This window comes from Dromaius novaehollandiae, chromosome 4 (genome assembly GCF_036370855.1).
Source record: "Dromaius novaehollandiae isolate bDroNov1 chromosome 4, bDroNov1.hap1, whole genome shotgun sequence".
Lineage (NCBI taxonomy): Eukaryota > Metazoa > Chordata > Aves > Casuariiformes > Dromaiidae > Dromaius > Dromaius novaehollandiae.
In genome coordinates, this window is record NC_088101.1 from 15,858,673 (window position 1) to 15,886,455 (window position 27,783).

The window sequence follows — 27,783 nt, forward strand, 5'->3', positions numbered from 1 at the left end:
GATTTCTCAACGTGTGGCTAAAGAAGCCTAGGACACAGCACCTTCCCATTAGCGAACTTTTGTCCTTAAGAGTGATACACATTCCCCAGGAGCCTCGAAATCTCCTGTAAGGTATCCCACTTCCACCAGTGTTGGCTGCAATTCCTGAGTATTCCTTTGTGTAAGAAGTGGATGGTGAGTACATCTTTCTCTGTGATTGATCCAAGGCACTGCAATGTGCTTTGGTCCAAAACAGTCTGAATTTGGTGGCCTCTGGGAGGCACTGTAAAAAATAATCTGTGTCCTGCAGCATGGAGGAAGGATGTGGGCAGGCTTCCTAAAGCACAGATGGTCAGAAGGTGGCAATTCCAAATTTGAAAACCTCTAAATTTTGTTTTGCCCATGTCTGAAGTTCTGAACACTATTGTGTTTTATGTGGCGCTTCCAGTCGGCACTGGGGAGGATGCTGGACCTCTCCATAGGCACCGGTACCCCATTGCCCCATTTGTGGGTCCTGACTGAGCTGCAGGAGAGAAAATACACGGTCTGCTCATGCTGGATAGAGGAGAGGCGCACAGCTAGTGCTTCTGCAGAAGCAGAACTGGGTATGAAAAAACAGGTGCTTGTAAGCAGCAGTGTTTTAAGAATCAAAACTTTGGACTCAAGTGCTAAAATATTGCCCAAGCATCTCTTTAGACACACAAATTGTTATATGAATTTTTGCTAAATGTTGCTAAGGAGCATGTTGCAGTTCACAGCATAGTGCGGAAACAACTCACAATATTACTGGTGCAGATTGGTCGAGTATAAACAGCAAAGGCTGGGATGATTTCTCAGACAAGACAAATGTGAGCATCAGTTAATGAATGTTTGCAAAATGCTTACAGTCCTTCAGATGAAAGAGACCATGCTATTATTAAACTGAACATCTTTGCTTGTGCTGTAGTTGTGCTGGAAGCTAAATGAAGGAGATGGTTTTCTTTAAACAGCATCTTATTCTTGATTAGCTTGATCATTCAATCATTTTGGATTTAACAAAGTGAGCACATAGTACGCAACGAAGAAAGCAGAACAAGAGAAAATGAAACGTGATATGAGCGCAGGGAAGGGAATCAAAGTAGACAAACCCAAAAGTAAATCAAAAGAGCTCGTACAAAAAATCCGGCTAAAATAATAACATGTAACATATGTTTGGGAGTGATAAAAGTTGTGGAAAATGTTCAGGCTATTCTTCTGTGTTTCCTTTGATGTCAATAATCTTGATTTAGAAAACTGCACTTCTGAATATGGCATCTCATTCTATGGTGCTGAGAGTCTCCCCGCATTATCAGGCATGGTTACATCTTGAAATGAAGTTTAACGGCAATGAGTGGAAACATCAGCAAAGCATATAACTCAAGATCGTATAAACTGCATCTGACAGGTTTTGCTGCCTTTCTTGCTGAATCCGTCCACTTCCAAACTAACCTCCTGCTTTTCAAAATCCAGTACAGAATCTCCTGTTTCAGCCTCTCATCGACTGCCTTCTCCAGCAGTTTCTCCGCCTTCCTGGAGCAGCCCATCAATGTTTCTGGGTGGGTGGAAAGGTGGAGTACAGCCATTTACAAGTGTACTTGTGTTGCCCTGTCTTTCTACAACACTCTTCCTCGTATCTTGGGAGGTAACTGCTTCCTACATCTAACGTGGGAAACCTTTAGCTTAAATTTGGGATCTGATGAAAACAGTCAGTGGTAAATCATAATGTTACTTGGTTTTGCATCAACCGATCTGGAAGCTGGCTTGACCGCTCCGGACCTCATGAATGTAGTAACGTGGAAGGGAAATCTCATAAGAGCAAGTATTAGTTTGGTATTTTGGAACATAACATCCAGATCCGTTTCTAGCTAAATGGATAGAAATTGCATGCAAATAACAGAGGCTTGCAAAAGGTTTGTTTTGAATTTGTTTCTAATGATAGTCCTAAGCCTGGTGGAGATTCTTGAGTCCCTGTAGAGTTTGACGTGGCATACTTTTTGACAGATGCTGTGTCAAATTGCATTGTATCCTTTCATGATTTCTATTGCACGTATCCTATACCACCTTCAGTATGTTTTAGTTATTACAATTCAGTAAAATTTATAAACCGTGAGGCGTTTATAACACCCTGTGACAAGTTTTAAATACAACATGTGATCTATAGCTTTGATTTAATATGTATCGTATTATACTCATTCTAGAGCTCTTTTATCTTTATTATGCTCTTCCTGTATTTTATGTCCCGAGAGATCTGTGTTTTATCTCTCTGTTCATTCAGCTGCAATATCGCTAGGCCTAGGTTCTGCTCTGAGCAGGTGCCCCATGTAGCTACATGACGATCACTTACTTAGTACCTGCCAAAAATAAATGCTTCTTCTGTTATGTGTACTGGGCCTTAGATTCCCATTGAACTTTTTGCAGTATTGGGCTCTAAATAATTTGAAATATGATAAAAAGAATAAACATAACTAAAAAAAAAAAAAAGCCAAAAGAGACAGGTGAAAATATTGTTTTCATCTTCTTCAGCTGCAATAGAATATGCTCTCCATAGATATGTCAAATATAAGACAAAGGAGGATATATTTACCTGGCATTGCGTTTCCTGTGCTTTCTTGTATATATTTTATGATTTAACATTTTCTAAAATTTTGCATGAACAAGACAGCACCAAAAATACTACATTGAATTTGGTACAGATCTTCATCAATATGAAATATGCCTTCCATTTGTGTCTGAAGGGACCATATTTTCAGAGCAAGAGCCCACATGCGTGCCATTGTATTTTATCTGATGTTAATACCACTGAATGCAGAAAGGAGATATTTCTGTATACAGAGTACTCTGTAGCTGTGTAGCTATTTGTGTGTGTGCAAAACCTTCCATTTTCACATATAGCGTGGCCCTGTGCACAGATGCAGGCACGCAGTTTTGCATGCTTCTCCCAGGCTTCTTTTCCCAAAAAGTTAGGCATATATTGCCAATTTGTAAAACGCTGTGTGGCATCCTTTAATATCTCCCTGAACAGGTGAAGAGACAAACTGATGTTTTCCATTTAGAAATCTATACTTACGGGAGAAGGAGTAAGCCAAAACAATAGACTTGGCCAACTAAGTGCTTTATTCTTTCACTTTGGCAGCCAGTTAAGGCCTTTTCTGCGCTCTCCCCGCTGTGCTGGCAGCTCATGCCTTCCCAGATGCAGTGGAGTATTGTGACTTCTCTGTAATTCTACCAAAGTCAGGGAAAAACTGCAGCTCTGTACAGCGTTTAGTATATACTTGTGTCCAGCGTGCTGTCCCTCCCATAACATAGTTCTGTAAAAGACATTATTTTTTAAGTTAACTCAGACGGGGAGCTATTAATATGATATAAATGGGATTAGAAATTAACAATCAGTTTAGATGCTGATTATTCTTATCGTTTGTTTTTCAGTGAGGGCAAAATAACAAAATTCATAATAACACACTGAATGAGATTACATTTCCTAACAAGGTAGAGGCATTTTTTGAGCAGAGCCCACGTAGTTGCTAGCCCAGTCTGCTGCACATTAGATGAAGGGCTAGAATGTCAGGTAGATAATTTTATGATGCTATTGCATGTGTTTTTCGTTTTCCTTCCCTATTGTTTAGTGTTAACTAATGAAATGATTTTGTGCACTCGAGTAAGATATTCACTGGTACACACAATTAGCTGGACACTTAGCTTTCCACACTGATGCCTGATTTACAAGTACGTTTAGTCTGTGTGTAACTAAGAAAATTTCAGCTGATGGTCCTAATTCTAGGTCAAATGCTACCTCATCTTCAGAAGGAAAATCGGCTGATTGCGTTGCATCGTAGCAACCAAAATTTTTTGAAAGAAAACCCCTGTACCATCATTTTTTCCATGCCACAAATATTTAAACTCCATTTTTCATATTATTTATCTCAAAGATTCCTTGGTGTTGTTATTAATGTGGTAGGACAAGAGCTAGGTCTTGAATTTAATTCAATTTTATTATATTTTGCAAAAAGCATGCCAGTGAGACAAGGTATGCAAATCACATTCAAATTAAGAGATTAAGTAAGACTGGCTTACTAATTGGACTGTATCTTTATCAAGGAACTATTCTTGTTTGTGGTCTGATGAGATTTCACAGCATGTTTTCTCCAAGTTTGAATTTGAGAGGCTCAGGCAAAATGTAACGAGACATAAGTTGCCGTGATGACCACATTTATGGGAAATCTAGAGTGAAGTCCGAAATACAATTGCTTATCGTATTAATGATTCTATTTCTATATGTTTAGATTTTTTTTTAAGATGCCTACAAACATAGATCAAGTAAAGCAGAGTTGTCATTAGGGATTTTTCCACTGGAATATTACAATAATAGAAATTGAAACCATCTAAGCAAAGAGATCATTTTATAAAACATTATTGTTTATTTTTATCTTTAAAAGCTTTACAGTTGTCAAAATGTCCAATTAGAATATCTGTATTAACTGTTAATTTTTTGATCAAAATGGGTTTTCAGTTTCATTTCATCATGTTAATTCATCGCAAGGGAAAAAAGGTCAAGGTAAAATCACATGGAGATTGGAATAAAACATTTTGATTGCTCTAGTTTGAATTTTATTATTATTATTGGTCCCCAAATTTGAAATATTTTTCCTTAAATCAAAATCTTGCAAATTCTTTTGCAGAAAGATAACTATTTTTTGCCCAGCTCCATTTATTTTCATCGTGCAAAGGCTCTGCGTCTAACGTTGTCTCTCTGCGTTTGTGTCGAGTGCGCTGCCCTCGAATTCTTGTTGCTCACTGTTGTGGGAGAGTGAAGGAATTAGAAATCATTCCTGAAAAAAATCACTCCTGAATGAGTCATTGGCACAGTGAGGAATCAAGTGTTTGTTTTACAATGATTTTTTCTGGTAATTGTTGGGGAGGTTTTTTTGTTGTTGTTTTCTGTTTCTGTCAACTGTAAGTGTTTTTTTCTAGCGTCTGAGATACCACGCGTGAACAGGTCGGGGTGAATTAGAAACAAAAATCATAGGAGTTTGTGACTTGCATTTCATTTAGTATTCACAGATGTGCAAAATGTATTATATACATTATATAATATTATAATATATATAAAATATATTATAACATTATAACAGTCTTATAACCTTGTACAAACAGAAATGACTGCACAGGCTGTAGGCAGGGATGAACTAAATTCTGTACATTTAAAGGCAAAGGCTTTAAGTGTGTTACTCTCTAAGGATGCAAAAGCCCAGCTTTTACCCGCAGCTAGAGATGCAATAAGCAGATAAGGCCATAAATTCTTAGCAGGATTTGAAAAGTGCCTGGCTGCCTGAATTGCCTGGGCTTGGATGCTCTCTGAACTTGAACTCCTCCTGGATACCCTTTGTGCCTTTATGCACTTACTTTAGGTGCAAGCATTTGGCTGGGGTACTTGTCACTGACTGTGTAGTAAATCACAGGCATTAGCAGGAGCTCAAAATTGGGCCTTGAAGAGGATGCGTCTGGACTACACAAGATGCGCTGGCTGTGGTTCCTGTCCTCTGGCCCCAGCAGCTCGCTGCAGGGCAGCCAGAGCAGCACAGAGGAACTGGCTTTTACGGTAACTACAGAGACCAATACATGAAAATTTGTTAGGTCTTGTCATCTTCCCAGTTGTCTGCATTGCAGGTTTTCCAGAGGAAGAAGCAGCTTTAAAATCTACCACAGACCCAGTGAAATTTGCTGTGGGGTTTGGCTCAGCGTGGAGGCACCGACCCGGACGACCCGAGTCTGTTGCTCCGTGCCCAGCCTGAGCTCGTGAGGTGCGGCACCGGTTGTGAGCGACCGCTGCGTCCTGTCTCCTGCTGGGTTTTGTTTCAAAACGGGGAGAAACGGTCAGTCTGCAGGGCTGGGCGATGTAATTTCAGAGGAAAAGGGGTCTCGTGAAACGTCTCTTTTTGGAGCTCCAAGACGCCGTGGCTGCGTTTGCAGTGCCCAAGTGGTTCCATCAAAGCCTGGGCAGGAGATGCTTTTTGAAAAGAAAAGGGATAAAATGTTTCAAAAGAAGACAGTCATTAATAAATTATTTCATGGGAGTAGTGGAACATATTAAATCCTCCTACCACTCTGAAAGTGGTCTGAGCCCCTGTACAAGTAATATAAGAAATTAAAGGTAAATCAGTTTTTTAAAAATAAGTTTCCGAAATGAAACTCTATAGTTTCAAATGAGTTTTTACTGAAGAATTTTTCATTAAAATTGGTACTATTTTGCAAAGAACTCTATTGTGGTTACAGTACTTTTTCAGATGATGAATGCTTTTGGTGAGTAATTTGTTTTGCTTTAGATGAGTTTTCTACCTTGCAGTTGGTATTCAATATGTATTTCTTTGACTAAGAAATGCTGCACAAGTAGTCCAGTTATATAAGCTTTGCTTCTATTCTTAAGAGTGGTGGAGCCATGAAATTTAGGACCCCCAAGAAACCTCAACTTAGGTGTGCTGGCTTGATCTAATTTAAAGAGGCAGGCTGCTTCTCTAAATTAGCTTGTATTTATCTTCTTCCTGACACCCTAATCCATAGAGTTTTACTTTCTCAGCCAAATGAAGAGGATTGATCTGAGTATACATTTTGACGTGTAAATGTTCTTTTGTTGTGGATTAGCTGCCACAAAAATACAAATATATTAGAACAGGGAAGTCGCTTTAGTGGCATTTGGTTTAAATTTGTCTCATTAATGAGACTGCCACTTGGCTACCACAGATCTAGCTCTCTGAGGAATGCTTTCCTATAGCTTCTGCATGTGACCTTCACTAGTGATGCCCTTAAAATAATCTCCATTAATATCTGCAGCACTAAATTGTCATAAAATAAATGAGAAGCTCCTCTGAAAAAAATAGCTTCCTTGCCTTTCAGAGGTCTGCATTGCTCGGATTTCCTTTTCTTTTTTGTGTCTTTTTCTCTGCTGTTTCTCTTCCCTCTGAAATTAACGTTAGCTTTAATTAAGTGCGGTTCAGCTGCGTGTCAGTGATCCGCACGACCTGCTGCCTTTTTAGTGCTGTGCTGTGATTACGTGGCGAAACGGCTGACTCGGTTCTCCTGCGGCGCTCAGAAGTTGCACCCTTGGCTGGCCTTTGCTCTGTTTTGCTCTGGTTGTTTTCTTTCTTGTGACTTACATGACGTGTTTTAATTGCAATGGCAAAATGGGAAGGCAGCTGAGCAGTGGAAAAACAGTCGACAACAAAGGCATAAAGTGCCCTCTCATTACCGCGCTGTCATACCTGGGTAATTCTGCTAATTCCAGATGAATTGGTCTAGGTCTGCCCAGTACAGCAGAAAGTGCATACGATCGTGAGGCTTGTCTCCAGAAGTTGGCAGCAGATTATACGTAAGGAATTAATGCTTTTCCTGATGAAGTTTTATCTGGAGCAAATAGACATGCCATTAAAGCCTGATATGACAGTGTAATGAAAGATGAACTTCACGCAGAGGAAGAGATGAGGCTGGGTTTTCACACCTCTTCTTTCTTCCCCTAAACTCTGCAGTGTTTCATTTCTTACTGCTCTTCACTCTTGGGCACTAGCTCAATAGTGCTTTTAGAGATGTCTGTACTTTTCTGTGTGAATAGGCACCAAAGATAAGTTGCAGTGTTTGTCAGAGTGATCCTTGAATATCAACAGTTCTCCACAAACCCTGCAAAATGGCATCCTGAAGAGGGAAGGGGATATTTTTATTTAATTAGCTGCTTGCCTTGGCCGTTGAGTAGAGTTGCGTGTATACAGAAAATTTTCTTCCCTGCTCTGGATTCCACCATGGGAATACAACTCCCGTGGTGCACCGCAGGCAGCTCTCTGAGACTCCTGTCATGCAACTTCAATTGCATGACTGGATTTTGCTTCTAAGTTATGTAGATCAGCCACAAACATAGGCCTGTAAGAGAGATTGGGGCAAGAAGCTCCAAAACTGAGCTTTGAAGAAGATCTTCAGAACTACAGAAGGTTTAATTTTGAGAACTCTAAACTGGTGGGCTTAGTTTTGTTCAACAAACTGAAATGAAGGAGTTTATTTAATTGGGATCCAAATAGAAATTATTCAGAATCGTTGCCTTTGTGAACAAAACCAAGATTTGAAATCTTTGTCCCTGAATGAAAATAAATTGGCAAACTGGAATTTCTCTGAAGGCAGAAGCTCTGACTTTTGCTTCAGTCCAATACACAGCAACTTCCTTGACCTCTTGCAAGAGGATTATGGAGATCGATGTGTCTCCATTCCCTTCTGCTGAAAGAAGCTTCCTTGTGAATGCCACCAAGCTACTTGGCAACATCTGACAAACACAAAAATTTAGGTTTAAGCTTCCACCACAAATTTTATCCGTGCCTTTTCCCATCTCGGAGCACAATATTCCAGTTATATGTATTAGCTCTCACTCATACATTTGCAAATGTTCTTTCAGTTTTCTTCCCTCTTCTTCATTCTCCTTGCAATAGCAGGCTTCCCAACGCTGTTTGGTGGAACAGAGTACGGTCCTCTGCCGTCTGCAGCTATCGTTTACGTGCGGGATGTGCAAAAATCATGTCAGAAATCAGAGCGGTGCGTGCCGAGGTCTCAGCCCCATGCTGGCTGGCGTAAGGCCAGCAGAGTCCAATGGTGTTTTTCCCCTGTGTCGCTGGTGTGGTGAAATGGTCAATACTGGTGCACCTGTAGTGAGGGACCTGCAGAGCACTGTGCAGGGCAGGTGATTAATCAGTGCCCTTGATTGCTGTCAGGCTGGAGCTGGAGCTGCCGCTGATCCGCTCTGTAGACGTCTGCTTCTGTTCGTGTTTCCTGGCTAAAATACGCCTGACGACGGCTTGGGCACAGAAGGGCTTGCAGCAGTGTGAGAGGGGAAGGGCGGTGTCGGGCCCGTACGGGAATGCACACGGAAAGCAGTGCCGCTGCCTCACTGGGGCGAACGAACAGGATATTCAGAAAATGCTTTTGATCAGCATTTTCTTATCATTTTCAGATTTTTTCCAAAAAATTTGCACCGTTTTAAACAACTGAACTTTAACTTAAGATTTCCTGGGCCTTAAATGTTGTTTTGTTTTTTACAACAGTTGTGTGCATGTGTGTGTTTTATGTATGGTAAAATACTTAAGAGAGGTCTGTAGGAGGAATAACTGCTAATTCTGTTTCACCTGCACTTTGTCTTAATTTATTTTTTCTTCCTAAGGATTTCTGATATTTGTTTTAAAGAGGAATTTAAGATATACAAAAGATACTGTCCAAGTATTCAAATGTGAAAATCACAGTAGTTGATTGTTGTTTACTTACAATTATTTCTGCTAAAGTATGTAATTTTCTAGACTTAGAAAGGTATTTTTAGACTGCTGGAGTTATACACAAATACATTATTCAACCTACTCTGCATGCTCAAGTTAGCTTTAAGAAGAAATATTATCCACATCAGTGTTGACATAAATAAATACGTCCGTATGCAACAATGTAATGGCTTTAAATGCTTTCCTAGTATAACCCAACTGTATTTTGGCGAAGTCACCAAGGATAAATTGTAACTATTATCTACAGCCAAGACTTCAGCAAATAAAATTCTCATAAATGTGCGGTGGTACAGAGCCTTATAAAAAAAATAGTTTTATCATCTATGTGCTGATGCCCCCTCTTCTGTATAAAAGTTCACAGTTCGTCAGTTCACAAAACTCTAAAGTGAAGCTGAACGCTTTTGCCTGCTAACATACCTCCTAGTTTCACTTAATTTCCAGCGTAAAGCATGAGTTCAAATAACCCTTAAGGACAAAAACAGATTGAGTTTTGTTTCTTTTTCTTTTTTTTTTTTTCATGTCAACAGTCATCAGATGCTCCGAAATCTTTTTTTAGCCTCTACTTACCGCCAGGTGGGATGCCAAGGCGAAGGGTAGGGTTTGAAGCGTTAGTTCTCTGTACCCCGGCTGACTGGAAAGCTGGGATTGCTGCTGAATGATAATACACTGCCTTCATACGAATGCCTGCCTGGCGCTCCTGTGCTGTGTGAGAGTGTGTGAACTGCATCCAGATTTGCCATAATCCTGAAATGTTGTTATCTCAACATAAAATGGCAAAGGAAGCATCTTGGGAACCTAGAATCGGGGATGCAGGTCTATGAGTAGTGAATTAGATGCATTAGAAAGAACCGTTTCTTTTTACAAGGAGATTTTTCTTTCATTTAGTCCCCATAATTGACTGACTGTAAGCTTCTTACCTTTTTCTCACAATGCAGAGCTGGAATTTTTGCTGTTCATTTTGTGGCCCAAAGTAGAAGTCTTCAGTATTGCTGGAGAATGTGTGTTCCTTTTAGTAAAGGGGGGGGAAAGAGAGATAAAGGTATTTTAATTGTCATTTTGTTCTGAAATTCCCTTCTCTTTTTCACACTGAGCATCACCTCTCTTTTTGAACTATAGTTATGCATTATTTTTAGGTGAAAATCTTTAAATATCAGCAGTGTTCCAGATGTGCTATACTATAGCAATTTTTTTTCTTAGATCTTCAGGTTAAAACCCGTCTTCAGCTATGTGAAATATCCACGGACAGAAAGATTGAAGGCTTATAATATGGATCTCAGAAGAATTGTACACTAAAACCTGAATCAGATTCCTCCTGAGCTGCCAGGCAGCTTTGATTCTCTCTTAGGAAGACAGTTCTTTTTCCCATATAAAAAAATTACTAATTGGAGAAAGTTCAAAAGTAGTGTTACCGTTAATGGGAGGACTGAAATGCTAGATTTGCAAGGCAAGATTAAAGAAAGCTACATTAGCTGTTTCTAGCTTGGCTAACTTTCAGAAAAGTTCATCAATAGTAGAACGGTGGCAGCCCCAAAGTGAGAGTATTTAGAACTGCACGAGGGAAAATAGGGAGGAGTGACAGAAGAAAGTTTAAAAAAAAAAAAAAAAAGAGGTAAAAATAAATATGTCGAATAGCAATAAAAACTGTTAGACTGAGGAGCAGTTCCATAAAGAAAGAGACGCAAGCATGACAGTTGCAACTTGGGTTTGCTGCATGGATTTACATTCAATAGATGTGTAAGTGTATAGGGCAAAAATGCTTTTCAGCAGGTGCTTTATTGCATGGAGCAATCTTGTGTTGGAGGGAGATGGTTGGGATGATCCCACCTGGCTCTTCAATCTCTCTTTTCTGCCCCCTGCTCTTTAACTGAGAATCACCCTGGTCTATCTGTGAACAGTAATGTCTTTGTGGGAACCTGAACTGCGAAATTACCCGGTCTGCTCTAAGGCTCTTACATACGTCCCTTCATCACAGATATTGTTGACAGTAAGTGCTTTTACCACTTTTATATATTCTCACTGGGGGTTGTTTTACAGCAAGGCAGCCAAATCAAGAGGATTTTTCCTGACCAGCTGAGAAGCTGATGAGTCTCTTTACTTAGGTGACTTCAATATAATAGGAGTTAGAAGGGTTAGTTAGGACAGAAGTCGTTATCAAAACATTAACCTCAAAGATTAATTCCCCTTATGTAAAATCACTTGTCTTTTTGAATCCCATTGTTACTTAATTCCTGTATTTAGCAAATCCATCCGATCCTTTTCAGGATTTACGTTTCTTGCCCCTCCGGTCCTCTGCTTTTGCCCCCTGTTTCCCTCACGTGCCATCTGCCTATGGGAAAGACACATCATGCTTCTTTGGTCTTTCAGGCTATGTCATTATCTTTGCAAAGGCTCCTAGGAAGGGCTTTTTACCTCAGCCATGCTATCTTCAGTTTAGCCAAGTTGTGCCCTTAGGATTATTAGAATAAGTGCACAGGCACTAACCCAAGGGAGGAAGGACTCTGTGGGTTGTAGTGCCCATAAAATGAGCATACAAGTTGTATGGTTCATTAATGATGGGTTCGCTTCTCTCCCTTATTCCCTGGCCATTTAGAGAGACCTAAGCCTCCACTGGGAGACAGAAAACCATTGCTGAGCATTTTCAGAGCCTGAAGATTAAAACCGACCCAGTCCTGCATCAATGTCTGTTTTGGAAAGGATTTTTTTTGTCTTGCCAATCACTTTGAATCCACAGATACTGTGGCTTCCTTTCTATTCCAAGATCTGCACAAATCCTCCCCCTAGCCCATCTACAAATGCAAATAGGAAGTATTCCCTTTCCTGGCCTGCGGTGTCTAATTCAGATTGATTATGCATGAAAAAGAATGTGTCCCAAATGCAATAGTTCCTTGTGCACTACATCTTGTGAGCAAGCAGCCGGCGTGGCTTGCTTCAGTAACTTTTATATGTAAACAGTCTTTAAAAACATAATCTACATTGTCAAAGCCTAATCTAAATGATGTACTGACATTGCTTATTTTGATATGCTGACTTGGTTTTGAATTCTCTTTGGATTGCCTGGCCCCAGATGGCCTTTTTGTGTTTTGTTTACTTTTCACTAAGCTGTCACATATTTATTCCCATTAGATGTACAAAGTCAATGGGTTCAGCCTGGTTTTACAGCATAGTTGGCTAATATGGCGTAGAGAAAACACTGAGTGAAGCCAAGCAGAGGGTCAGGAGAAAAGCAGTGCAATTCTTCAGGCCCAACATAGACATCAACAAAGCAGGAAAGTGGTAAAAGATCTAGTAGAGCAGGGAGAGAATTTTCTTTAGAAAAACGTTTTGATTGGAAAGTGAAAATTCATTAAAATGTGGAAGGGTTTGTATAGCCTGAATTTCTGTTTTTAAAAGCTTGTTTCTGAACAACTTCTGAAATTTTATGTACATCCCATATTTTTTAAATGAAAAATTTTTGCACTTGTTTCAAATGTTAATGGATAGTAAAACGTTGCTTTAACAACTCAGAAACATAGTGAGTTGTTCTGAGTTTATCTTAATTAAACAATTAGAGTGACTTAACATGCAGTTATTGTACAAAAGTCTTTGAAGATGCATGCAAATCCTTCATGCTGGAGAAACACTCTCGACAAATCTAGTTGGTGTGACCTTGCCCTCAAGCAGGTGCAGAGTCCAAAAGCCAGAAATGGATATTAATGACAAGTCTCCTCTGTCTACATGAACGATTATATTATCTTTTGACCAAAGTGAAGAGCACGGCTGAAACGTGCACCATATTGAATTGTGGTCTTTCATCTTTGTATCCACACACATCCTGCACTTCTCCCAATGCGCATGCATATATTCTCTCTAAATGTTTGTTTTAATGGTTCAGAGACACAACTTACTGGTTTTTGTTTGTTTGTTTGAATTTAGTATTAATGACAGGGGCACGATGTGCCCCTCCGTTCCCTGAACAAGGCCAGTACAAGTTTTCTGCACAATGCTGTTTCGCTGACAGCACGTTGTTCTCAAATCACATTAAATTTCCTGTGTTTCTGCTGAGGTGCTAAGCGAAAGCATCAAGTGGTATCACTCCTGGTGCAGTTTTTGTGTTGAAAACTGTTAGGCACTCAAGTTTTACTTTCCTTGACAAACAGAGTGCAGCAGGACTGTCACACATCTAGGCGCATGGACGTCCTTTTGGACATGACCGCCAATAGCTTGAGTTGTTCTTCTGTTCGCTGCAGGTGAAGCATGGGAACTACGCCTTTGTGTGGGACGCAGCCGTGCTGGAATACGTGGCCATCAATGACGCAGACTGCTCTTTTTATACGGTCGGGAACACAGTTGCAGACAGAGGATACGGAATTGCTCTGCAGCACGGCAGCCCCTACCGAGACGTCTTCTCCCAAAGGTAAGGGCTCGGAGAAGGAGAAACGCGTGCTGAGTGATCATCTCTCTCAGCTCTGGAACCTTTCTTTATTTAGCTTTCTGTAAAGGAAAAACATCTTGTGCTCGCTATCAGCTTCTTGATTTTTGACAGGGGCATTCATTTCCTCAGAGATATGGGATCGTTCACTTCTCTAGAAACCACGTTAGAAATACTTTGTGTTGCTTTTGTATGTATTGTTCTTGTTTCTCTTGGAAAGCATGACTGAGATATACTGGACTTCGTTAGCAGGAAAATAAGGAAAGAGCTGAGGCATTTGTTTTAAAGGGATGGCATGAGTCAACCCTTCCTTTTACAGAAGCCTTTTCTTTTTCTTATTAGTGCCCAAAGGTTTAGATGCTTATCCCAATACTAATCAATGCCTTGAGCTACAAAAGTGAGATCTTTAGAGGTATTTCTGGTACTGTGTTTTTTACCAGGATCAGAAATTCTAAATAAATGGTATCTATTGTGCTGTCTCAGCACTGGATGCTTCACTGCAGTATTGATTCCTAATTCAAGAGGCATGTGAAACGTGAAAAAACCACCAAACATTTTTAAAGTGTTATTTCTGTGCTCTGACGTTTTTAGGAAAAGATTTGGGCTAATCTCATGATCCTTTTTTATTCTGATTCTTTCTTATTCTCTCGATCCATTTTCTGATGATTTGTGTTTGATGTTTGATTTTGTAAAGCAAAATCTTACGCTTGCTGTGCTGGAATTGCTTTTGTATGGTTGATATAGTGAATGCGAATCATTGTCATAGGAATATGCTTCATTCAGGCTACTGCCTTTGCCTTCAAACCATGGAGTAAGATGGGGAAAAGGTCGTCAATGAGTAACCTAAAACAATATGCAAGTTCAGAGGAATCATTGTCTGCTCACACGTGCTGCATGCACAGAGAAGGCCTAAATTGTTCGAATCGGTTATTTGTTAGGAATGATTTGGCTGAATTTTGTGCTGAGATAGCAGTAACAAAATTCAGAAGTTCACAGAATCGATGAGTTTAATTTCAATGAACCATATATATGATTTATATAAAATATAAAGATGAGCATTATAGGGAATTACTCACTGAAAACTTTAATATCCTGACCATGGCCAGGCAGGCTCTGTGAAATATCTCTGGCTCTGCACTGTTCGTGTTTCACATGCAAAACCGAGGAGCAAAGTTGCTTCCTGTAATCTTCGTAGGAAATGCGCCTGGCTATTAGAGATCTCAGGTGCTATTCAAGGTGTTAAGTCGTCGTCTTCAGAGCGTAAGTAAGTTCGTAAGTTTGTGTAAGTCTGAGTTCTAAAATTTGAAGACAAAGAGGAGTTTCATGGGCTGTGACTTCGTTACTAAATATAACGAGCCCACCAAGTGACATGGCAGGGCACGTGCCTACACAGCTAAGCTCTCTTGATCCTCCTCCCTCCCTCCCTGATTTCCAAGTCAAGGTGAATGTATCAAAACCACCCTTAGGAGCTGTCGCCAACATCATTTATATAGTTGTATATTGCGGAAATGGTCGGTGCTGGGGCTGGTAAGAGCACCCAGAAAGGCTACGTTACGGCTTCTTCTGATGCGCTGCCTTTAGTGGCTTCTGCACCATTGGTCTGTGCAGCTCTGACATTTCCAAGTACAATTTTATTTTGTCACAAAATTGCGGCATTTCAGAGTATTATATATTGGAGGTACGCGGAAGCAGAAAGAAGCATAAAAACTTGCACATAAATAGCTCTTTTTATCTGAGGATCTTCGAGGCACTGTTTAAATATTAGCATTTCTCAGTGGAAAGTAAATGTCATTTCCGTTTAATACATAGAGAAACTATGGCAGAAGGCAACTTAAATGAATTTCCAAGGTCAGATGTTTTCCAGCGGTGGAATCAGGGATCATAGGCACTCAGACTTCTTCATTTTGTTTCCTGCTGTAATTATCAGAGCTCAGGTGGAAGGAGAAGGGGATCGTTCGTGAGTCCACTAGCCACAGGAGGGTCTGGATGGTGATGCGAGACTTGGTACTGGTGAGAAAATAACTCATTACATTATCAGGACCAGGGGCCGAACAGAGAAATTAGAATGTGCTCAGGGTGATGCTAGCTACTGGAGAACTTAGAGGGGCTGACATGTATATTCAGAAAATGTGTGTGCTGCCTTTAAATTAATTTTTATTTCTATGTTATGACAGCTTATTTTATTGCCCTTTTAATTACACCCATAAATACAAATTTGCATTTTGAATCTGTGAAATACCATATTAGAAAGGAACACATGAAAGAGAAAGCGTGCATATAAGGTAGATTTTCTAAAAACCCTTCAGTACTGTTTCTTATGATTACTTCCATATGGTTTTTACAAATCATCCTTACTTTTCTCCCTAATGAAAAGGCTGAACAACCCTCAGCTGCTGCAGGCTGCATGCTAAATAGAGAGGGAAATAGACTTTGCTTGGTGGGATTAGCAAATGTTCACATGAATATTTCACATTCTTTAATGCAGCAGGGAATCACTTTGAAATATATTGGCATTTCTTGATCTTTCCCCAAATAAATATATCTATGTGAAAATACAAGGCTTCTCCTTTGTGAAATTTCATATAAACCCATAAGCTGCAGAGTGTTAAATCCTTAGGGTGCAGCTGTGAAAGGTCTGGCAAGATTACAGGAGATTTTGGTCTCAGTGCAGGAAGCACGGGTGTGAGGTTGAGACTTTTCATTACCTTTTCTGGGCAGTGAGGAGATTCCCAGAGAAACAGAAAAAAGAAATAGAGAGGCGTAAACACTCACCCCTTCTCTCCAAGGCTACTGGGCATGAATTAGAGTCATGATAATACAGTGGCAAAGTTTAGACTTTAGGGATTTGCAGGCATATTGTGTGTTTGGGGCGTCTGCTGTGCTGTTCTCCAGGGGATTAGCGCATGCAAAATGCTGTGAGGCCTTTGGGGACGGTGACAACATCCACCTGGCTTGTGAGGTGTTCCCGTCTCTGCGGCAGCTGGAATATATCACTCGTAAAGCCAATTCCCTTTCCCCTTTCTAGTATCCTGTCAAGCTGACACATCAGCTGGGCTAATGAAGAAAGGCATTAAACCTGCTATCAGTTAGTACCACCAAGGCTCCATCAAAACACATCCAGAGCCTCGCAAAAGCGAAATTCCCTAATGTCATTTCCTTCCATAACTGATCATGATAGCTTGTCCCTTTATACCACCAGCAGTTTGAAAGGTGCTAGAAAGATATGTGGACAAGCTGAGAATATGGTGACAGCCAAAGGCACCATGACCATCCAACGAGGCATGCACACAAGCTGCATTAGCGCGGTCCGCCGTCCTGCCCAGGAACCGCAGAGAGAGGTTGTCTGTGCTATGGCTCCATTAATGCAAAAAGTTGAATGTGGAGTTGATGCGCCAACACTAAGGCACGCTTGCTTGCGTTGGCTTATATTGCGTTCATCGTTTTACAGCGGCCCGGTGATGCATAAACCTTTCAGAGAGCGGGATGGGTGCTCCCACTTTTTTGAACCGATGTGATTTAAAATCAGAACTCTAGTTATACAGCACAAGTTTGGATATAGTGAAATACTAGTGGAGAATCTGGTAAACATGCACATAACACAAAAATGTCATGTATTTGCTTTTTTTTAAATTTTTTTATTTTTTTATTTTATTTTATTTTTTTTTAATCCATTCCAGACCCAGCACAGAAAATGAAACCATATTCAGGATCAATTTCTCAAGACTCTGGGAAATATAAGGTTTTGGGGATAAAAAAAAAAAAAAGCTTTAGGCCTTCAGTGCCCTATGGAAATGGCAAACAATACATGAGAAAAGTTGTAATGTTTGAAGTGCAAAATCAGAAAATAGCCTTTCTGTGGATATGGTTTATTGAAAGAGAGGGGTAGCCAACTGCAAGCATTATAAAGAAACTGGTCTTCGAGACCAACCTTTTTTACATGCAGAAAATGTTTGGGACTGAAACAAAGACACGAGCAGTGAGTGTTGTGAATGCAGAATAAGATTGCCTTTTTTCTATATTCAGATGTGAAAATGGCCAGCTGGGGTCTTGAACAGCTGCTGTGACCACTGTCTATAAATTTCTGTCTCTGAAAACAGGCGCTTCCAGTCCATCCAGAAAACAGATACTGTGTGGCTGCAGCACAAATAATACAGAAAATGCTCTGGGTAATGTTTGAATGATGGACCTTTCATAGCGTCCTGATGACTCCATTCACGTGTTGCAGATTTCAATAAATATGCCTGGCCATGCCCTTGGATAGGCAGTCAATGTGCTCAGGTAGATTACTGTCCCCTTTTCTTTGTCACCGATACTTAACCTTCGGAGCCCCAGCAGCCTCCAGGCAGCACATCGGAAATTTCTCTCTCTCTCTCCATTTTTTTTCCTGAAGTTAATGACAGGGGCTAGAATAATAGGATCTGCCAAATTTCATAGGAGAGTTTGAAGAGGAGGTGTCATTTGGTTCACGCGGCACTGTGTGCTGACACAAAATTTGACACCTCTTAGGAACGCTTTTAATCCTAAACTTTAAAACTTCCATTGCGCTCCTGGGAGGTATAAATATAATTGCAGATTCTTTCAGAGGATTTTGTCGGATGTCTGTACTTCCTGCGGTGCGGCAGCAATTGCTCGGGCTCCGCGCTCGCGGCTGGCTTCTGTCGGGGGTCAGGATGAGGTGGCGGCAGAGCGCTCTGATCCTCTTCACGTCCCGCTTCCTCGGCTGCCAGAGGCTCTTCGGCTCTGCACGACAGTCCCAACCACGGGTGCTGTTAAAGGCAAGAGGAGAGGAAATACTAATTTCACAATGCTCGGAGGCTAGTGGCCTTGATTTTCACCAAAGTAATTGGGAGCTGTCAGCCTCAGTCCTGCTGAAAAATCAAGCCGTAGTTGCTTTGCACTTCTCAGGTCCAAGAGCATCCGTGCGCATTCTGCTCAGATGACTTCCCTTTCAGATGAGAGGAAACAGTGACAATAATAATTAAAAAAAGAAAAAGCAAAGACAGAGTTGCCCTCCGTGGCTGTAGTGTGTCTCTCGCTCCTGACAGCATTTCACAGCGCTCACCCCAGCAGGCAACGACCTTCCAGACACTCAAGGCTGCTTGTGTGCCAGAAGACGCAGTGAAGTTGCGCACCTCTTGCTCTCGCTTTGTGAGGAGCGTGGTGTGCAGCGGCGTGTGGTAGGGAAGGTACAGCTACACCGTAGCTTCTGCCAAAGCCTCCTTTGGAGTTAGGCATAAATCACGGAAGGTCGCAAAGAAATTGTTTTTCAACTAGAGATGTCAGTCACTTCTTTCTGTCCTGGGAGGAAAAGAAATGGAGAAGTATAATGATTTTCTTGTGCAAGCTTAAGGACCCCTCCCTAGCTGCAAGCACTGCGCTTTCAGATATCCCAGACTTTGGAGGCAAAGAGGAGAGCCATCCTGTAGTGTCTGAGACGCCCCCTCAGCAAATCTTTAGGGATACACTTTAAATACTTTTTCCTATGCTTTTTTGCCTCATCAGTGAAACCTTGAGTTTTAGAAAGCTCCTGCCCTAAATGGAGTCATAAATATGATGTGTTCTTCCTGTCGCCTTGGAATGAAAAGCTAAAAAAGAGAATACTATGTCTTGGAGGTCACTGATATCCGAAGGCTATAGTGAAAAGAAATTACTTCCTTCCCAACTACCCCAATTACTTTATCTGAGTCCTTGGGAATGTGTGCCCCTTTCTTTGAGGAGATCCTCTTTTTTTTTTTCTTTTTTCTTTTTTTTTTTGATAGAGACCCAAAAGCATGTCTCTTATTCTCTGATTTCTCTTTTACCAGACATGGGGAAAAGAGTTTTGGACTGGCATCCTAACCCTGCAGAGGACTAGCCATAATGATCTAGTGTTGGATTTTTTTGTGATTAAATACAGTGATCATCTAAAGAATGGTAGATGCCTTAGTAAGAGCTCAGATTGGCTTTGGCTTTGTTATTTACTCAGACTTGTAATACTGTTCTGGGCTGTATATGTAACATTTTGAAAATTACAGCAGAGAAGGTGGTAAAATTCCCCCCCAAAAAACTTTTTTCGGATTATTCTAGAGAATTAGGAAATTCCTGAGACTGGAAGAATTACTGGACTTGAAGCAAACTCCTGAATTTAAGGAGAATTCTTTAATTTTTAGAACTTTAGGTCACAAGTTCATGTAGCTAAAGTTACATGGGGGAGGGAGAGATTAATTCCAGATTTCTGAGCAATCTGACATGAAAATCCAGTCCCAATCAATTCAGATCTAGCACATAATAACAAGGTCGTTTCTCAGATAACCAGGACACTAAATAGAAACCTTTTCAGTAACATACCTATGTAATACTTCTTGGTCATCAAAAATAACACATTATGTCCTTGTATTTTTACTAACTAGGTTAGATTTGTAGGAGTGAAACTGGAAACAGCATTAGCCCCTAATTCATGAAACATGTCTTCCTTCCTTTTTTTCGCCCATGCCCTCAAGATAAGCAGTAATTGGTGTTCATGGCCGGAAACGCGCCCTGCTCAAACAGCCGCCTGACCCTGACGGTGCCTGAGGCTGGCTGTATCTTGCGCATCTCTGTTCCCGGACCGAGTCCAGGCTGGAGACCTGTAACCTCCAGTCCGCTATCAGAAAACGTATAGCCTCCTGATAAAGAGAGTGACATTATTGAACGTGGAGCCCTAACAGAAAGGACCTGCTGCACCACTACACGCTGTCTTCCCACCCCCCTCTGGTCAAGCTTGCACTGTCCTCTGTCATCCTCTGTTAGCATATTGCTAATAGCTTCCCCCAGGGACCCGATGATCTGGCGTTGGCCCGTGGCAGCCTACTCCACTAGCTGCCTAATGCAGAGCTGCAGTTTTTGAAGCTTTCTGCACTGTCATCAGCGGTGTTTCCCAGTTTTATTACCCATTTGCATCTCACTTGTTAGCAGGGGTTGTCAGCTGTAGGCCAGCAGAGGAGCAGCGGCTCCCACCCGTTGCCCTGCAAGAGCAGAAAAAATGGTTTTATTGATTGCTCCTGCCGTGTGCCTGCTGCTTGCGGGTCTCGTGTCTGTGGCAGAGTCACAGTTAAGGGCTGAAGCAAACAGAGAGGCCCTCCAGAAGCACAGCCTGTAGCAACATTTTAATATATGGTAATATCAATCCATGAGGTGGGTTAAAAGATTCTGCAGCAGGTCCGAAGTTTATAACATAGGCGTGATGAAAAATGAATTAATGAAAACATATAAATGCAGCTATCAGATTACTGGGCTCTTTTAAAATATCATAATATTAATTGATGGGGTAAATTAAAGTATCCTGAAGTAGCAGCACTCAAATGAAAAATGAGGAAGAAAATCACAAGGAGAAGGCATTAGATCTTTTTATATTCATGAAGAACAGAATACAGCTATGTATTCAGTATACAGCTCTATACGTACAGAGTACAGCTATGTATTCAGTATACGGCTCTATACGTACAGAGTACAGCTATGAAAATCACAGCACTGCGTGCCTGTTTTGTCACGGGAAGGCACCTCCGCATCCACGCTACGCTTTGCTGACGGAACTGCTGGACGCTGGAAAAGAGGTGCCACAAAAAAGACACCTCCCCTTCCCGTGTGCTTTTTCCTAACTAGCGCTCACTTTCGAAAAGGGCCCTTTGTTCACAGTTCCAGAAAAGCAAGCAAGAAAAGCTGTTTACGCATATTAGTTCCCCACCATTGCATGTGAACCACCCCCCAAAAAAGTCTAATTGTAACGTGTTAAAACTGCCAGTAGCTACCACCTCCCGAGCTACTTCTGACTGGCTCAGTTACCCACCTCTTTCACCTTAGGCACCTCAGACTTGGCACGCAAAGTGAGCAGATATTGCCTGGAGACACGTGTGTGGTATAGTCCGTGGAAGTAGTGTGCTCATCCAACTATATGAAAAAAATGTTTCCTGTAAGCTGAATTGTTGGTGTGTTTTAAAGTTTTACCGCGTCAGCGAGTGCCTGGCTGCAGAATTTAAAACTGCTCGGTAGTAAATCTGATGGCAGGAAAGCTAAGAGAGGTCTCGGCAAGCGGCTTCCCTCAAAGACCTTTCCTCGTTTTGAATTTCTAACGGAGGGGTTAGGTTTGCGGTTAAGACAGGCTTTTCTGTAGTACTTTTTAGTTTTTGTGGCCACGTTGTCTTTTGTCAGTGTATGTCATTCTCGAGGGGAGCAGGTTAAAAAGCTTTCTCTGCCTGGGCTGGATGGCAGGCTTGCTTTCAAGCCAGGGTGGAAAGTGCGTGCAAAGCCTTTCCTGCAAGTAAGAAGGATCCGATCGTGTAGCAGTCTTGAAGACAGAACCGTAAGATGTGCCCACTTCTGCCTCTTGCCGCGATGGCTGAAGAGCTTAGCTTGCCTTACCCCCATGCCAGCACTACCTTAGGGCCTCTTAACCTGAATTGCATAAAACACCGTCAACCTTTTTCAATTAAAGTGAGCAAAGGTAGCAAACCAGTACAGAAGAACAGATCTTTCCTAACCTGTTTTGTCAGTTTAAAAAGTATGTGATTAGCCTTTAGCTGGACAATACAGCTAGTCCTCAGAGAAGTTTTTATTCCAAAAATGCTCCTGTTTTCCAGGTAAAAAAGAAAGGCTTTTTCATGAAAACAAAGCATGTTTTCAAAACTGAAATGTGCTCTGGTGAACACTGGATTTGAGAGTATAACAATTTAGGGAATTTACCCGTACACAGTGTAAGAGTTTTGCACACTTGCGTGGCACGGGTGCGTGGTGCAATGCCTCAGCATGCCGTGATTTCCCTGCCTGTCTGCTGTTTGTCACCCATCCTTGAATCACTGGTGCACTGAGGAAGATGCTGGCCTCGTCTCATGAGTTTGGTCAGTTTTGTAGGTAGGGAAAGGGAAAGAGAGCAGGGAAGATCTCCAGAGTGTAGAGCCAAGGAGCAGCCGTAGCAGGCTTTGGCAGCAGAGGTGTCTTCCTTCGCTGTAAGATGAAGGGAGGAAGGAGAGAGCTGGTTATCGGGTTGGAGCGAGGACAGGCGCTACGAACAGGGAGGAGCTGGGCAGTCAGGGATGGTTGTGGGGGGTGAACCAGGGAGCTTGAAGGAAGCCCTCCTGATTGCTCTGCTCCATGGGGGGAGGAGGTCAACGGTGCAAGAAATCAGAGAAAACAGCCCGAGGAGCTATGAAGAGGAACTAGCCAGAGATGGTTTGTGGTGTGGGTCAGGGCAGGCCTGTGGGGTGGACTGCTCCCCGGAGCCGTGGGTCAGCAACTGGAAGGAGGAACCTGATGGTCCCCCGAGAAGGCCACCAAAATGTCTGGGAGCAGTGGTTAAAGAGGGCTGGGTTAGTCGAAAGACGGACGTGGCATGGGGCAACCTTTACTCGCTGAATGTGTGGGATATTGGTAGCCCCAAGAAAAAAAGTGCTGGGGATGAGGTGTCACAAGGTTTTTGAGGATGTCTGTCCAAGTCCCCAAGAAGACTTAACAGTGGTGAGGAAACCGAGAAATGCAGAGAAATGATTATTATTTTTGTCAAGATTTATTCCTTGCGTGGTGTAAACCGTAGATGGCTTTGTGGAAAACGTCGATGCTGCGTGGTTCAGCTATCACGTATCCTAGCCGGGACGCACCGCGTGCCAGAACCCCCCGGTGTCTGAGTCATGGAAAGCGGGACACGTAAGCAGCTGGAGCTGGCACCCAGCTGCCCGACTTCTGGAGGGCTTACCTGTGCCCAAGCCAAGGCAAGATATAGTGCTCCTGCTTGTCCGGGCACGGGGATGGTAACTAGCACAAGGTGTTGAAACCTGGGCACTGGCACCTGGTGCACTTCACTAGGGCGACGCTAACCTGCTCCAAATTTCACTTGAAATATTTCACAGCATCTTAGTCCCCAGCATTTGGCCTGTCTCAGCCCCGAGCCCCACACACGCAGACCTTGGCTCTGTAGTTTCTGGAGGGTTCAGTGAAGATAGAAGCATCGGCTGATGTGAATCAGCTGGAAGTGTTTGGGACTCTTGTTGGCACAAGGTGTTTTAAATGCTGCTTAGTGCCAGTCAGACTAGGTTAGTGCAAAATAAAGCAGGGCCTTGATCTCAGCTGTCATAGCTTTGATGGCTTTTATAAAAACCAAGTGCCTTTCTGGACCCATGTTTTGTACCTAAACATGACTTCACTCTGCTTTATGACTAAGTGCAAGCACAGGAAAAGGATGATATGGTCGAGGGAAAACTGTGCTTGCCACTTTATTCATAAAACACTTTGCAAAGTGCATTTAGTAATTTGCCATTGTAACCACTTGCATGTAGAGCTTTCAGTGCAGAGCTCTGACACTGTATTTAGTTCATACTTTGACTGCTCAGCTAAAAATTCCATTTGTATGCATTTATTCTGCTTCACACCTTATGTTATCAGTCACTTTCAATATTTCAAAGCCACAGCAGTCTTCTTCTGACACGCATTTGTCAGAACGAACTGCCTTGATTGCTATTATTATTACAGACTGCAGTTCCTGAGTAAGGGAAAAGTCAAAGAACCAGAATATTGAAATTGCTCAATAAAACAATAGATAAAACAGAATAATATTACAGTAAATGAACAGAAGTTTTAAATGATCAGCCAAAAAAAAGGGGGGTGGAGAGGGCAGAATTATAAATCCCACATAACAAAATTAATCAGGAAAAATCCAATTAATTTTAAGTTGATTTTCAAGGTATAGCAGATTGCTCTTTGCTGCTGCCTGGTAGCGAGTCAGTAAAGTATGTCTTACTTTGACTTTCTCTTAATCAGACGCTTTATCATGTTCCTCTAATGATCACTCTCAATAGAAGGATTTTTAATAATCAGTCCGTTATAGTTGTGCAGCAACATAACGAGGGACTTTGGCTGAGCCCGAGAGGGTGCTTACGCTCCTGATTAACTTCAAGCCCTACTAGCAGTGATTTTTCATGGCGCATAAGCACATCTCTCTCTAGCACAGGCTTAAATGCATGCAGGGGCTTTGCTAGTTCAGTCTCAATGCCCTGCACTGCAGGATTGGACCCTGGGGAGGCACACTTGTTTGCAAGAGTAATGATCCTTTTATACTTACTGTAACTAAGAAAAAAACCCACATCATATTCACTACTGTTGTCTTCTACTGACAGAATAGTACAAAAATAGGCAAATTTCCAAAGCAGTGAAGGAAAGCTGCCAATTAATTACCTACTAATACAGCTGCTCCCCACAAATCAGAAACATTTTAACTAGAAACAAACAGGAAATGACAAAATAACTTTACTGGCTGCAGTTTCATAGGTGGGTTTGCTAAACGTGACAAAAGAGAGCATCAGTATCTGTAAAGATATCTAACTCCTACAGAGAGCTCATAAGATAGATGAGCTGTTTTAAGAAAAACTCTATTAAGGTAATACTCAGTCTGCAGCAGGAGAAAAAGTAGGAATTTGTGGAATTACCCACCTCAAGTCTTATCATCTGAGAGAAAAGTAGCAGAAAAATAAGCATGTTTTTTCAGTCTTGGGAGGAGGTATTAGAAGTTCCTAACGCAGGACCGAATTTTGTTGGCTTTGCACGAGGTATTTCTAGTGAAGCGCATGAGAATTTTTGGTGGAAGCGCAGAGTAGAGCCTTGAGTTGACAAGTGTGTAGTCTATTTTTAATATTGTTGGGTTGTGCTAATTTCCTTGGGTTTTAGGGGACTTCTGTTAATTAGCAATGGATCTTCAGATCATGGAATTACTCCAGATTTATACCGGTTTAGCTGACGGGAGAATTTAATCCTATAAATATGTCTGTGGCATAATTTAGATTTAAGGCCCCATGAAACTGGGAATTTATGTTCTTTTTTTCTTTCTGTCTGTGAAGTGCTTTGCAAATGTATGGAAATGTGTCCACTCTGACAGTCACGTTCTCATGCTTTCAAAAACCAACTGAAGTAGCCTCAAAGTCTGTAGATCTTTATCTATCTAGATATGGATACGGATATATCTGCACCAATATAAGCAGGTATAAGTGCATGTCTGCAGCATATAACAGACTCTTGTGCCTGGGGGTGGCCGATATGAGCTTGGCATTGACCAGACCCTCTATATAGTTTGCAAATGCCCGTCTTTGGCAGCGAGAACGAACCAGGCTGGCAAAGACCACTTGCGCTGCTCGGGCTGAGCGGGCGTTTTGGGGTTGCCGTAGGCTCGCGAGCGCTTGTACGGCGGTGCGGCTTGGGAGGAGACCGAGGATCTGGATAAAATTGTAAAATTCACAGAAGAAAAGGTGTTACTAATGCAAAATGCTTAAAAGTCAGAAGAGATAAGGGTTGTTGGTATTCCCTATGTCCCTCCTAAATTAGAAATAGCTACACTTTTTTTTTTTTTTTTTTTAAGTAACAGTCTTGATCCCATTCAAATATATAATGCCTCTCGATAAAGGGTTTTAGAAAGACGCGCTGACAGGTGTTTAGTCCAAGTACAAAGGTATCTCTGGCTGTTACATAAATACATTGCTGTGCTGTCAGCAGTGCATATATTTCATTCTCACCCGCAAAATGAAATGTTCGTATGTGTACTTAGGGCAGCAGCAGAGTGAACAGGAATAATACTCAGCAATTCACTCACCACATGCTATACAAATGCTGGGGCTGTTGATCCCCTTTGCGGAGGGAAACAGCTCAAGGGAGACGAATGGGATGCCCAAGGGAAGCCAGCACGTCCCTCGCCTGGCTAGCAAAGAAAGTTGGTCCTCCTCCCAGCAAAGCCCCCTTCCCTGCCCGTTTTCACAGATTTTCCTGGTTTTATTCCTAATGCAGTCCACATGGCTTAGCTCTTTACTTGCTTAACTACTTTACTTGCTCTGAAGCCCTTTTTCCTGGAAGAAATCCAGTGGCTTTTTTTTTTTTGAGGGCTGAAGGCAGAAGCAGCCTTTCCGCTTCCGCTGCGAGTGCGGCTGCAGCCGCGACCAAGGGGGCCATCTGCAGACCCAGGCTGCAAAACGGCTGCAGGCACCGTGCCAGCGTGTGCGGCACAGCATCACCGGGAGTCTCCACGTCCTTCCCCGTCCTCCTCCCAGCTTTATTTCAAATCACCTGCTGCCTTGGTGTCTCTAGTTGCATCCTCCCCCCCCCCCCCAAACACGTTACTACTGCTGCTGTGGCAGATATTAATGTTTCGTTGCAGAAGCCTGCTACTCCTTGCACCGCCAACAAGTTGCAACCCTCTGCGATGGGGTTGGGGCCCTCGTGGCATGGCAGGGTGAGACCGGGATTTCCATATGTACTCTTACCTTTTTCCAAATTGAAATAAGTAGAAATGCTAGCCGCTCATCGTGGCTCGCTCAAGATAATCTCTTTGCTAAAATGCTTAAATGTTGCAGCCCTAAGATCGCTCATACAGACCTAGCAGATCCTTTACAGCCGGAATTGTCGCAGTGCTGCATCTTAACAGTGAGGGTGTGGGTTATCTCTCGGTAAATAGCACAGTATCTCTATTCAGCAGGAGAAATGCTGCAGGTCTGGATTGATGTATTGACCTGAGTAAACAGTGTAGTTTATTCCTACCTGGCAATGCATTCTTAAAGTTCAGTTTGTGATGCGTGCAGGTGAGGTCAATGATTTATTGGTACTCGATATGGCAGTGTACATGGTACGTTGCCTGCAAACAAAACTCGTTTTCTCCTTTCGACAGGCCCTGGACTTCGAGTCTCTTGTTGTGCGGCCAATAATAATGTAAACGTTGTATCTGAGCAGGAAATGTCCTTATTTCTGTCCGATGGTCTTTTCAGCCATCTGTGTTGCTTTCATATGGAGCGCTAGCGGTGCTTGTCTTGAGTCATAGTGCTCTGACTGACAGCAGGGTCCCCAGGAGATTTCTTGGGAACGTTTACCAAATTGTTTCCTGGTTTGAGGTTTATTACCCACTCTGAACTTGAGGTTTTCTTTCAAAGAAATTTCAGCTAAGGTTTTGGGTTTGTTTTCAATGAAAATGAGTAACTTATGGTTGAAGGAGGAAATAGGATGATATTCAGGGATTATTTTTGAACTCAAAATCGGGAACAACCTGAAGTTACGAGATGATTGCCTAAAGGCTCGTCAGTCAGAGCTGAAGCTCTTAGCACATCCGTT

The 27,783-nt window shown here is 42.0% G+C and overlaps 1 protein-coding gene across 1 annotated transcript in view; it reads left to right on the forward strand.

Moving 5' to 3' along the window:
• The window catches only part of GRID2 (glutamate ionotropic receptor delta type subunit 2), a 716,389-nt gene that overhangs the window by 629,643 nt on the left and 58,963 nt on the right, over positions 1-27,783 (forward strand). Inside the window, exon 14 of the mRNA XM_064510476.1 lies at positions 13,517-13,683. Coding sequence (XP_064366546.1) covers positions 13,517-13,683 — 167 coding nt within the window. The remainder of the gene's footprint in view (positions 1-13,516; positions 13,684-27,783) is intronic.